Below are 13879 nucleotides of genomic sequence, written 5' to 3'. Positions count from 1 at the left end.
CCATTGGCTGTAAAGCTCCACATCCATCACGCCGTCGTTAGCATGTAAACCTCTCATCCACTGACGATACACACTCACACTCAAAGTTGGACTGCTAAAGACTAATCTTACAAAAGTTGAATGAAACGATGCTCCTTACTTATCGTTCATTACTCACGTCACTGCATTTACCAGCTGACAATCAAACAGTGTGGGTGGGACTGTGAAGCCAGTTGCTCCCTGGATTCCATCCAATTGAGTTTGCATCTCAGGCAACATTCATACAACTGTGTTTTAAACTGAAAACACAGTTTCTCTGTCCACACAAGCATCTTGGCTCTGAATCAGTTTGAATCCCCATCCATACTAATGAGCCTGAAAACGCATATCCTTAACCTGACCACTCACGTACACTGAGGATGCGTGTGCTGGTGTAAACAGGTAGAAATTTGGTTGTTACAGACAGAGAGGGCTGGCTATTAACAAGTTTGCTCCACCAGCTCATCTCCTACACATGGAAACATTGTAAAATACAGAATTTAACTCCAAATGGTCAGTAATGCTTGTAATTGATTATCCGTGTTGTGTCCTACACTGGTAGCCGAGACCAGTGCCGGTTGTTTTCCTCCAGAAGGAGATCATGAGATAGGAGCCTGACGAATCAGCGAATACGTGAGTGTCTACGTCATTGTTTCCAAACATCTCAGTTGCTGCCTGTCAAGACTCAAATGCATCCCTGACGTTTTAAACAACAATAAGACCAGCAGTGTTTCCAAACTTCTTTTTTAGTTTTAGCATCTCTAAAACTCCAGATTAGTTTGGACCGATCAAATGATCAAGTGGATTTTTCAACAGTAAAATGTCCGATCTTAGCTAAGGGTTCCATTTAAACATTTTTGTTTATTTCTTAAGTTCATACGTTTCTAAAGGTATTTCACACAACCAGGAGTTGAATTTTTCCCCTCATTTAAATCCTCCTGAAAGGCATATTCAAGGTTTTCAAACCAGTGAAATTAGATCGGAGAGGTTGGGAAACATTAGGGTTCTGCACACTGCTCATGTCCACAGTTTATTACCTCACATCTGTAATATAGTTAGCACTGCCAGCATCGCGAGGGAAAACAAACAACCTGCCACATCCAGTTTACTCCATCCATCATCCACACAGCATTAAAATGTCTGCATCGTAAATCAATGCAATATCTGCACTTTGTCTGGTTTAAATTCAGAGAGTTCAGCAGCATGGAAATAAAAACCAGTCGCCAGAAATAAAATGACCTGCTGCACCTTTCAACCAGAAAATTGAGAATACCAACTCATATCTGAGTCTGATACTGTTTAAGACAGATTCAAATGCCTTTATTGATTTGGTCCTGGGCGAGCTCTGTCCGCCTCCAGCCTCCTCGCTTTTCTGCTCGACACTGAGAAACCATCAGCAGAGCAACTGCAGACGGGCCCTTAACACCGATCTGAGAGGATTCATACACGTGACGCTGAATGAATGGGCTCAAATCGATCACTGCACATAAATATCTCAAGAGAATAATCATCTGCCTGCGTTTTCGAGTGATGAAAACGTGAATGAGAGCAGACAGAATGCAAGTGAACTTTACTGGTTTTAAAGTGTAACTTCATCCCCAAGTCTGAGCCCAACTCCACCACTAAAAACTGGGCAGAGAACTGAAGGGGCAAGGCAGGCGGGGCTGGATGTCAGTGCACCTGTCAATGAAGTCCTCGGGCCATTAAGAAATAGAGAGCAAAACAGAATTACGAAGCACCAATGCCACAGAGGGATCTTTAAATATGAAGGGCTTTTCCCCTCCAGAATCCCCTGAAGTGGGCATTAGTGTGGTGGAGGGTTGGAATGATTCATTTGATTGATTTGATTTTCAAATTTGAAATAGCAGTTTTACTCCTCTCCCACATCCGTACAGTAGGTGACGTTGGTTTGTACACGGGGAGTGGGCGGTTAGGGATATAAGCTGCCTCCGGATCAGCCAATAGCTAAATTCCATTGCTACACAGTAGAGGGCACGCACTATGAATATATACCATGCTAAATGTCAAATTCACTTTGCCCCGAAAGGTCAAGATTTGGACCAAAATCAATAAACGACAAAAAAAGTAATTTTTACTCTTCATCATTTGTCATGCAACCAGGACAGTCACTCAGTCATCCAGTCAGTGTGTGTTATTTTGGAGACACTTTGGCCTTTTCACTTTGTGCTACAACAAAACACAAAACAGCCATGACAGTGTGACAGTGACTCTTGAAACTGTGACATGTCAAAATGTGTCCTGTGAAAAAAAAAGTGCGTGAAAAATACTGGTTCTTTCTGCAACTACTGTCTTTTTTTAGTTCAAGTTGAATTAACATGGAACATTTAATGAAATGCCTATTGAGCCACAGCTCTTCACGAGATACAGACAGAGCCAGCAAAGAACACAGACCTCACTCCTACTGTGTAATGCAGATTCCCACTGACATCACTGACATTTCATTCATTTATAATTCATGAGCTGGGAGCTGCTCTGCATTACAGACTGAAGCAACACACACACACACTTATAGATATATAGATCCATATTTGATCCCCTGCAGTTGCATAATGCCCTTTTCTCTTCTTTGTGTGTTCTAATGTGTGTGTGTGTGTGTGTGTGTGTGTGTGTGTGTGTGTGTGTGTGTGTCCCATCAGAGGAAACTTTTCAGTTTGTCCCCAACAGGTGAGATAGTCTACTCTCCAGCGTTTAACAGCTGTGAAGCTTTTAAATCTGTGTGTGAGGGCGAAAACATCCATCTGCTCTAAGACGTCCCTCCCTCCACCTGCTGGGTCATTTTTCTCCATTCGCTCACCCACTGCTTTCCCCCTATCCTGCACTGACATACCGTTATACTGGATTCACACATATACATGTATGTAGGAGGCTTACACTGAAAAGCACTGCTCATTCAAAACAGGGACACCTTCAATCCACCTGCTGCAGAAACGATTATATTTGACATTTTCTAATGAATCACAGTAGCTCATACTAATGTTCTTAAAGACTGCATGATTATCGGGCTACGGATCATTCTACTTGACCCAAAGCACAACTTTAGTTCCAGTAAATTCTCATGTAGACAAATTTCCCCAAATAAATGTAGTTAAATGTAAAAATATGAAGACATGCAGTTCTCTTAATGACATGACATTTCAGAAAAAATAGGTTTGCATCCGTCAAGAATGAACTTCAAAGACTGATTTTGTGATAACGTATTAGCACTCGCGTAAAGTGTTCTGCAGTCAAAGGTGAGCATTTATCTGGCATTTTAAATCAGCTGAGAAGTTCAGGTCAGAAAACTGCTTTTTATGACTGTTTCTTTTTTCTCTGCTTATCACTGAGCAGAAAATCCCCAACTGAAAACACATCTTTCCATTCACCTCTACCATGACCTCCCCATTCTTCAAACATTTATAAAAAATGCAAAAGATTCTTTGGTTGCACCTCCTCAAAAGTGAAGATTTGCTTCTTTCTGTGTGCAAACACATGATCCTGGGTTCTGTACTATGTCTCAATGAATCCACTTTAAATGTCAGACACAGTGAGCGATGTGCTGTTCTCCTGCTGGATCTCCTCCCTGCAGCAGAGTTTCTATCCCTCTCTCAACTCTTCTATTTACCCATCCTCCCTCCCCCTTCCTTTCTTTCTGCCCCCTGATCCCCAGGTCCTGCCCTTCCCTCTCATGTCTTAACAGTGTTATTACTCCCCAGTCACCTCCCAGTGTCTCCATCAGTGACACCAGCACTCTGCTCTTCAGTACGGAGGACATCTCAGACAGACTCATGTTGCCTCTGCTGAGGCATGAAATTACCTCCTCACCCCCTCCGGCGCCTGTAGAAGATGTTTCACTGTTGTTGTGAGGCAGAGACAAACACAACGCTAATGATCTGTGTGTAAAAGCACCATCATGGTGAAGAGGCGTCCTGTACGCTCCGTTCTTCCACTGAGCTAGAGAGAGTAGAGAGGTTCACAGATTTAATGGGAGGGAGATGATGTGAGATGTTAGTCTGAATACAGCAGAGTGCTGCAGTAAACAGTGTGACACTGTTATAAACACAGGGCACAGAGGTCAGAGTGGTGGATGTGAATACAAAGTGTGTGACTTCTACCTGCAGTTAATACTGGTTCATTTTGATGGCGATGTTTCTGTGTCTTTAACCACAAACTGTGAGCTGATTAAGCCATTAAAACTCAAGCACAAGGACAGAACAAGACTTTACAAGCTACCACAGTTCAGCATCAATAATAATAATAATAATTCATAATCTTTCTTATCATTATAGATAGTTTCTGTTTGGGAAGCAATGAATTTAAAATTCTAAGTTTCCTTTTTACTGTCACAATATAAAATGTCTTCATTCCTCAGGCAGTGTACTGGGATTGGCCTTTCACTGCTCACTCTCTCTGTGTAAGTGTGTGTGTGTGTGTGTGTTTGTGTGTGTGTGTGTCAGTGTGTGTACGTGTGTATCCTCTGTCTGTCCCACTGGTACCTGTGAAGCTCCCTTCGACTCACAAACGCTGCTGGCAAAATTCCCTTTGTCCTCCCTCTCTTTTCCTTCTATCTTTCATTTCTCTCCTGACATTTTTTACATCTTCTATTCTTTTTTTCACTCCTCTATCTCTCATACATTAACGTCACTTTTTCCTCTTTGCCAATTTCTTTTTGGAATAGCCTTCCCTTCATTATCTTTCCAGTCTTATGTTCATCACAATTTATTTTTCTTTAAACTAAATTATTCTTCACTATAAATATATATATATATATATATACTGTATGTTTATGTACAAATGCCTCTCAAATTCTAAATCTAATCTCAACTTCTTGTTTTCTTCCTCCACTTTAGCCGAGCTTATCCTCCGTCTAGATTTTATCTCCTTCCTCCCAGTGACCCCTGTTCTCTCACTCTGGTAGTCATCATCACTACTCTCTCTTTATTGTTCACCAATATTCACTGCTTCCCGCTCCTTCTTCCTCTCAAACCACAAAACATAAAGAACTTTTGTTCATCTCTGTGTTGTCTCTGATACACACAACCTCCTGTCTCTGGTGTGGAGTGATGGTGGTGGTGGTGGTGGAGGAGTGGAGAGTTCTGTGGCTGATTTCTCTCTCCGTTCATCTAAGACCATCTTCTCTCTAATCAATCACTGTGACCCAGATAAAGCTGGGTTTAAACCCAGGCTGCTTTGAAGCTCTGACCCATTTAACTCGTGTCCCTGCAGAAAACGTACAGCTTTCACTGCGTCCTGTCGATCTTCAGATGGGCCGCGGGGAAATAACACAAGTGTCGTGACCTGCGTGTTGCAGAACAGTAGATATGGGAGGAAAAAAGGGGACTGGCCAGTGAATGATTGCTGTGCTGCTGTTTGTCTGAATTAAATCACTGAGATAAGATGAAATAAGTTATAACTCATCTCATCGGCTCAGAGTCTAATACAGTGTCTGGGGACTCGGTAGCATTTGGGGCAAGAATCTGGTACTGCATCTCTTCAGAGGCAGAGCAACATTTCCACAATACCTGTCCATGTTTCAGGTCATTGTTTCCAAAGGGTGAAGCTTAAATCTCTTTATCTCTTTTTCTTTGATCAATCGCATTTTTTAAAGTGTAGCCTGCTCTTCTTCAGCTTTTCCAACCTGAGCTTTAAATGTGTCAGTCATTTTTCAAGCAAAACACTGAATGTTTGCTGGCTTCAACTTCTCAAATGAGAGGATTTGGAATTCATTTTCAGCTACAGTCCATGATGTCATCTCCAACACTATATAAACTGGATTCAAGACATTTTTAAGCTTTAAATCTGAATGATGAAAGTTAAATAGCCTAAACCTATCCTGACATTAACAATATATAGAATTACAAGCCAAGATATTAGGTGACAGTACCATAATAAATAAAGGGAGTGAAAACCTAGCTAAAAGAGCCAAAGGCTTAAAGGATTAATCAGGGCCTTAAATATGAACTGGTGGTTTTACCCTTTAATTGTCACAATAACTTTACAGCTCAACTGACCTTCCATTAACCCTGAATGCCTCTCACTCTCTCTTTCACTTTCCTCTACTCTGATGTGCTGAAGGACGTCATACTTGCATGACACACAATACACTCAACAGTGTGCATGTGTGCAAAGTTTGCACACATGCAACAATAATTAAAAATAAAAGGTCAATATAGCCTGAACAAGAGCAAACTGCAAGCTAACGCCCTGTCTTTGCTTTGGCACACACACACACACACACACACACACACACACACACACACACCAAACACAGTCTCCAGCTACCCTTTCCTCACATCCCTCAACTCAGTCCAAACAATGGGCAGCACTTCCTGAAAGTCAGAAATAACAGGGAACAGTTTCCTTCAGCAGCGACTGCTGTAATAAGAAGACAGACAGACAGACACACAAAGGATGCCTGAGCTAAATTTCATTTTCTCATTCACTATTCTCTTAATAGGTGTTTACTCGATAGTGAGCTATATATTCAAATTTGGAACACTCATATACCACAGACATTTGGTTCACATTTTGGTGGAATTGTAATTTGAAACAGAAAATGGTAGGACAGGAAGTAGAGAACAACACATAATACTGAATGTATAAGAAGAACTGAATGTGGACTAATCTGACACTTACACAGAGAAACATCACTCAGAGCTGGTATTGTTTTCTTCTTGTCACGTTGAGATCAAAATAAAGGCAGGGTTCGAAGACTGGTGGGGTCCGACCCATGAGTACTAAGCACTCAAACAATGTAGTAATGGTAACTGATTACTTATATAATAATGTAGTAATAATTACTGATTACTTTTATAGTGATAGTGATAGTAAGTTAAGTTTTGTCCCTGTGGGATATTTGCCTTGGACATCACAGTGTCTGCAGTATAAACACAATTATCCACATTTATCCCTCACACATGAATTTACATAGATAAAATGTAGGTATAGTACAATATAAAATCGTGTTTAGTGGAAAATGTACACATATTTCAGCTCGGTGGTGTCAAGGGCTTTGATGGACAGGGGGACAATGTTTAAAACGATGGTGCCTGCAGAGGGGCAACAATCTCCTTAATGTTGACCATATCATCTCCGTGTGCACGTACAGTGCTGCACAGAAAGTCAAGTGTGTTGTTCACAGCCGCTTAACAGCAAGATTGAAAGAGGGAGAAAGAACGTTAAAGTGTCAATTTTATATACGTATATGTGCCCAAGTCGACAGAGTGACCTTATCACAGAGAGAGAGAGAGAAAGAGGGGGACTTCTTGAATGACCTTCAAGAGAAACAAGAGATTTAAACACATGCTGAGAGGAAAGAGAGAGGGAGAGAGCGAGAAAAGGGAGGGGGAGAGAGAAAGAGGGGGGGAGAGAGAGAGAGAGAGAGAGAGAATCTCCCAGTCAGAGGGAAGAGCACAGCCGGTGAAAGAAAAAGGACAGAATGACAGAAAGCATACGTGAATAACATGCTGCATTTTTCTCTTCAGCCTGCAGTCACTCTGGATTTTTATTCCAATTAAACCCTTTTTTCCTCATCTGCTCTAGCCCTCCTACCAAGACCCCACATGGTACAGTCCCCCTCTTCACTATCTCTCTTTTCTCTCTCTCTACCTCTCTTGGTCCTACACTGCATAACTCACCTCTTTCTCTTTCCAGTCTCTCCCTTCTTTGTTCCCCTTTGTTTAATCTCTTTGTTTTCATCCTGCATTTACCTTCCTCCTCCTCGGTGGAATTATTCTAATTCAACCAACCGACCAACCATCCCTTGTTCAGTATTTCTCCATTTCACCCCCTCCATCTGTCTACCTTTGCCTCTTTTTAACCATCTCGCCATTGCTCCTTTGTGTTTAGTCACCTTGAGGCAGTGAGGCCACAGCTGGAGGAAAAGCTTCTCTGGTCAACTTCTGCTGCTGATCAATGAACAAAGCCACAGCAGCTCCAGCTGGAAACACAGCAGGAGAAAACAAAGGATCTTCTGCTTGACACAGTTCGAGCAGCGAAAAGCGATGGTGTGATTCTTTTTCCCTAATGTGACAATCACAGTGATTTGAAGAAAAGTGAAGGATGTGGTTTATTCCACCGCTGATAAAGTGGATCTCACTGTGTTCTGTTGTCCTTCATAGAGAAGGATTATCACGATGATTATCAGGCTTTGTCTGACTGAAGAATAGAAAAAGAAAAATACCTGTCTGCAAAACATCATGAAGATTTTATTCATCAACCTCCTGTTCTGTTCTCTCTCACACTATCACAGAAATAAATCGTTCCCTATAGTCCTCACCTTCACATGACAAAACACCTGGGAAAGATACACCCTATCCATCCTCCCCTCATAAACCTCCAGAGACCCTGTTCCTGTATTTCCCTCCATCTATATCCCTAACCTATATCCTTCAGTAACTCTAATCCGCTCCTGCCTTCATCAAATCTGACCTTGTCTCCTTCAAAGGTCAAACAGCTGTAACGTAGCAATGGCTGTAGAGAGGGATGGGAGGATGGAAGCAGAGGTGTAGAGAAGGAGGAGGGGAGAGAGACAAAAATGGAGAGGTATGAGTGGGAGAGGGAGTTCAGGCTTTGGCATGGAGGAGGGAGAAAGGGGGAGGACAGGAGAAGGGAGCTGGAGGAGGAGGAGACGATGGACAGGGGGAGAGATATTGCAAGAGAGGAGGGAGAGATGGGATAAAGGGAAAAAAAATCCCCACATCAGCATTCCTCTTCGTCTCTATGGGGGAGAAGCGGGAGAGAAGAGAGGGAGGGGGGAAAGAATGAAAGGTGATAATAAATGGGCAGAATCAGACGGAGGGAACGAGGGAGGGGAGGAGAATGGGGAGGTGGTGTTAGTCTGTCAGGGAGGAATGGGAGAAAAAGGACAGAAAACATGAAGGGGAGGGAACGTCTCTTCTCCTTATTCAAAGTAATTGTGCTGATTGTTTCTTGACTCGCGACGTTGGTAAACAATAGAGGCATGTGTGTGTGTGGGTCTGAGAGTGTGATAAATATAGATACAGAACACCCCCGTATGGCTCCAGAGATAACACTGCACACATGCCAAACAAACAACAATAGTACTATACTAGTACTATCCAAATAACAGGAATTGTTTAGATCCCATTAGCCACTCTATTGCAAAAGGGGCTACTCTTCCTGGGGTCCCTGCAAATTTTCTATACAGTACTTCAATAACAGAGAAATGTTAACACACATCAATATTATAAAAGACTCGCAACATATATTGTAATGACTACGACACACAACAACAAACACTAAATAAAACCCTCTCTAACAAATGATTCATCAATTTAAATAAAGAAACCTCCCCATCACGTCTTCAAGATCAACAAAATGTGTTTTGTTGTGCTCTGCACTATTTCTCGTATGAACAAATACAGTCTTATTTTCTAAAATTTCAAACCTTGAGGATAAAGGTCAAATGTGTCACAACACACATTTATAAATGACGTGATGTTAAAGCGGTGCAGAGGAAGTTATGTTTTTGTTTCTCAATGAATATCTTATGTAATCTTTCTGAATATAAAACTGTTTTTGAGATTGGTCTGTCTCCAGTCCCCAGTAAAACATGAGAGCCTGCAGCAGCACAGTTAAGGCTTTAGCCAGTGCACAGCATAGCTCTGCTTTTTAAAGAACATCGATATCAGTACAGACTGGAGGCTGCAGCCACCACCGCACAATCAATAATTCACAAACCTCCTTTATACGTGTGAATCACCAAAGGCTTCATTGTCTGTGTGGTTAAAGGTCTTTGTGTCCAGTCTGTTGATCGGCTTCACACTCACTTTAACTGTCCGTGTGTCTTTTAGTAGTTTGATCTCTGTCTATATTCAGTTTCTCATTCATTCTCTCATACTTGAATTCTCCTGTTTATACTGTATTATTATCAAAAGGTAGGAACACAGATGAGTGAGACATTCCTGTGTGGAGGGGCAGACACACAAACACAGCTCCCTGAATCATATCAGCTATGTGAAGAATTCCCCTCTCTGCAGGTTTAGCGTAACTCAACACAACAGACCCAAACACAGCTTATGAAACCATGTTACTCAGACTATCAGCAAACACACTCAGCGTGGAAGTCATCCGGTCCCTCAACGGGCTAAATACATCTACTCATAGAGGTCACATTTGTACACACACGCAGTACTTTTTACTTCAATGCATCTGGTTTGTTGGCGGAGTGGAAATTCTTAGAAGTTGTTCGGACAATAGGTAACTTGAGGTTGGAGTTAGTTTGGATTGATGCAGAATCATAAGTACAACAAAAGAGGAATAGTGTTAAAAATATCTTGTTCCTTTGATTCAAAGTCCAAACAACCCTGTATATGTAGAAACACGGAGAGAGGCCAACTGCATGTTCCATGGAGCTTCTGTTGTTGAAACATCAAAACACCAAGCTTAACATTCTGTTGCTGCTAACAGCAAGCAAACTCCAATAAAGATACAGAAAACCAAAACCTAGACAACATTGCACTTTGAATATGCCTCTTTGACTGTTTGGTAGCTTTTAGCATCCATGTTAGAGGGTATAACACTTCCACAACAACACAGACGCAAAACATATGATACAATCAACTATAGAAATATGATAATATGAATAAACAGAGCATTTCTTCAGTATTAAAAATCCTTTTAGCACTTTCACATAAGTTAGGAGTTAACTCTCATTAAAAAGATTCTTGGCAATGAGTATGATATAAGAAAATAAAGACAACATAGTTAAAGGAGTATTTGAATTTTCTGATAGTATCAACAATCTCATTCGTTTCACTTCCCAAAGCTCATGACCACAGGTTATGGTTGGAATGAAACATTGAATGGTGAATTCATCAAGATAGTCAGGTGCAAGAACTATGTCATTGTGAAGTAGCACCTGCCAAACACCCATTTCACACCCACTGATTAACAAGAAAGGCAACAAAGCAATTTTCTTTCACCTCTCCACTCATCCACTTTGCTTAGGCAAAGCAGCTGCCTGTCTACTGCTGTAAAGTCAGCATCCCAGTCAGCCACAGCCATCAATCTGTCTATTATCTATCCGGCTTGTCCTGTGAGGATTGCAGGGACCAGTACACAACCACAAACGGCAAACTTGCAGTTGTACCGAGGGGAAAACACAGTCGGGTCAGGCTGGAGAAGACAGACCAAGATCCCCTACCAGATACCCAGCCATCCATCCAAGCCTGACCCACAACAGGGGCCAAGGCCTGGGCCACAGCCATGACAATCAGACATAAGGGAAAAACTATAATGAGCAGAAGCAAGAGAGAGAAAGAGATAGAGAAGGGGAAGGATGGAAAGACCTCAATTTCCGCTTTTTTCTCAGGCTTGACTGCTGAGACAGCGGCCTTCAGGACACAGTGGCGAGGTCATTTTCACTTTGTTCAGAGCGAAGATCAATTTGTTCTTTATTTATTTCATTTCCAGAAAGAGCGCAACGCCAACTCTTTTTTGTTTATTTTCACTTCAGCTGGCACTCACATCAAGTTTGAGTCTTTCATTGCAGTGCTTCTGACTGCTTCCTGGCTATGCTTCCTGGAACACAAAAATGTCCCTGGAGTGGCAGCAGAGAGGCAGAAACAAAGTCAACATGAGATGAGGACAGAGAAGGGCTCTCTGGAGGCTCCCACACAAAGTGAGCACATAAACACTGTTTTCTTCAAAGGGCCAAAGGGACAGCGGCTCTAAACAGGGATCTGGCTGGACCTCTGTGGTAAGCGGAAATTTCCACTTAGCTCAAAACTAGACACTATACAACTTAACTTGTATAAGTCATCTGCTTCAACAAGACGGGTTTACTAAAGAGCCTCCACAGTGGATGACCTCTGGGGGTTAGAAGACACAAGTAAACGCTGACGAACAGCATTTTCACAGGCCAGAGTTTGGATAATTTAATCCTACCTTGTCTATCTCCTGCTGCAGGACCTGTTTGGCGACCTCCAGATCCTGCAGTCGGACCCTCAGCTCCTCGTTCTCCTTATCCAGACGACTCCTCTTCTTCTCCACGCTGTCCAACTGACTGTGGAGACAGATGGACACATCCTTGGCCACCTGAGAGGATTAACAAGGGAGGAATGGAGGAAAAGGAGTTAAGTTCAATGTCTGTAACAAAACATTTTCCTCCAAAATCAGTTCTCTGAATAACAACGGGCAGTTTTCTAAAGATCATAAAGCTTGTGAATGTCCTGCAAAAAGGTTTATAGATTATCTATTGCCAGAGTAAACGTTCAGAATATTAGAGATGTGAATATTATCATTAATGCCATTGATGAAGGAGCATGGAGATTCTCAGGTGGCTCCTAGAGGAAGATTACAGAGACAGTTCTACAATTTGTCATGTTAATAAAGTTTGCACAAGCCGGTGCTTTTGTTTTGCTTTGCTTTTTTTCCGGTGGTTTTGTATTTTTCTCAGCGGTGACACCAGAGGGGAAACGCACTGAGTGTGCATGCCTCAAACACGAGGGAGGTTAAAATGGTCACGGTAACACACAGACATTTAAAAAAAGCGTTTGAATTACATCATCACGATCGATGAATCGTTACACCCGTATTAGAGGCAGTGGAAGTTTTCTTTATCAGTTTATCAAGGTTGAAGACCATTTGAAGAGAAAATAAATGTGAAAAAGACAAACATTTCCATTAAAAAAGTGATTTACATCATATTGTTTACATCTCTTTCCAAACTTCATGCATGTTTTAGAATTCAGGTTTTATGAAAATCTTGAAAAACAACTGTATTGACTGTGTTCTTGTGTTTTCATGATCCCCTTTGTTCATTCCTAGGAAAGCAGTTTTGGCACACTCTTCCAAGTCAGCAATGCCCTTCTACACTTTTTATTTCAGCTTCACATTACTAACAAAATCCAAAACTAGGAGTGGCCCAGTATTTTCTACTGTGCAAGTATCATTTATATTCTAAATGATGTATGTGCATGACTCAGATTTTCTAAAACTAAAAACACAAGCTTGTGCTATGAGTAAATCTTGTAGTAAGCAGTCCTTAATTCACCAGCGATGACAACAGTAGCCTTTAAACAGTCATCGTGGCATATTGCTGCTCGGGAGATTTCTCTTCATGCTGCTGATCTCTGTTCAGGTGAAACAGAATCCGGGCTCGGTTTCAAATCACTTCGAGGCATCAGAATCCTGCCAGAGCACACGGCACCAGTTAAAAGCCGTTTGTTTCAGCTGAGTCTGTGAAGTGAGTCAGTGTCTGTATCAGGAGCAGCTTTCTGCATGTGCACCTCAGTGTGCATGGGACTGATATTCTTTATCTAATAAAGCCAAGAAGATAATTAATAGCACTCTGGCTGATCTTTCATACATAATGTGATCTAAGGAAAGCCTGATTATTCCTCCTAACACCCCACCCCCACCCCACCCCGAGGGCATTCATTCATTAAAAGTTTTCAATGTCAGAAGTCAAACAAAAGTCACACCTCTGATGACTGATATGAATACTGCAGCAAAAAAAGAAACATTGTCTCATATGTTGTTAAAATGCTCGAAAAGGCTATTTTTTAAAAATGTTTCACTATTTATAATAAGTATTATTATCTACTATCTATTATCTAAAAAAAAATTAAAACTTGAATTTTCTTCCAGATCTATCTATCTATCTATCTATCTATTGCTTTTTGCTACATTATAGGAGCTGTGTTTCCGAGCAGAACCAATGGTCCATGAAGAAAGTGGTTGTGCCACATAAACATAGTTCTGCAATGTTCTGTGAATCCAGGTTTAATGTCTTGATGGCAAATCATTTAAACCATTCCAACCAGTTTTCTGCCGTGTTTTGGTTAAACCAAATATTAAACCAGGGTGATTATCTTTGTAACTTGTGTTGTTCTGGACA

General features: G+C 41.5%; 1 protein-coding gene across 3 annotated transcripts in view; it reads right to left on the bottom strand.

Moving 5' to 3' along the window:
- Window positions 1-13879, bottom strand: part of mtcl2 (microtubule crosslinking factor 2) — an 83669-nt gene that overhangs the window by 51142 nt on the left and 18648 nt on the right. For all 3 annotated transcript variants that reach the window (XM_020089521.2, XM_069526478.1, XM_069526480.1), the window contains exon 4: window positions 11926-12075. In XM_020089521.2, the coding sequence (XP_019945080.2) occupies window positions 11926-12075 (150 nt within the window). The remainder of the gene's footprint in view (window positions 1-11925; window positions 12076-13879) is intronic.

The sequence above is a fragment of the Paralichthys olivaceus genome, chromosome 6, assembly GCF_024713975.1.
Source record: "Paralichthys olivaceus isolate ysfri-2021 chromosome 6, ASM2471397v2, whole genome shotgun sequence".
In the NCBI taxonomy this organism is placed as follows: domain Eukaryota; kingdom Metazoa; phylum Chordata; class Actinopteri; order Pleuronectiformes; family Paralichthyidae; genus Paralichthys; species Paralichthys olivaceus.
This window is presented reverse-complemented; position numbering and strand designations above follow the sequence as displayed.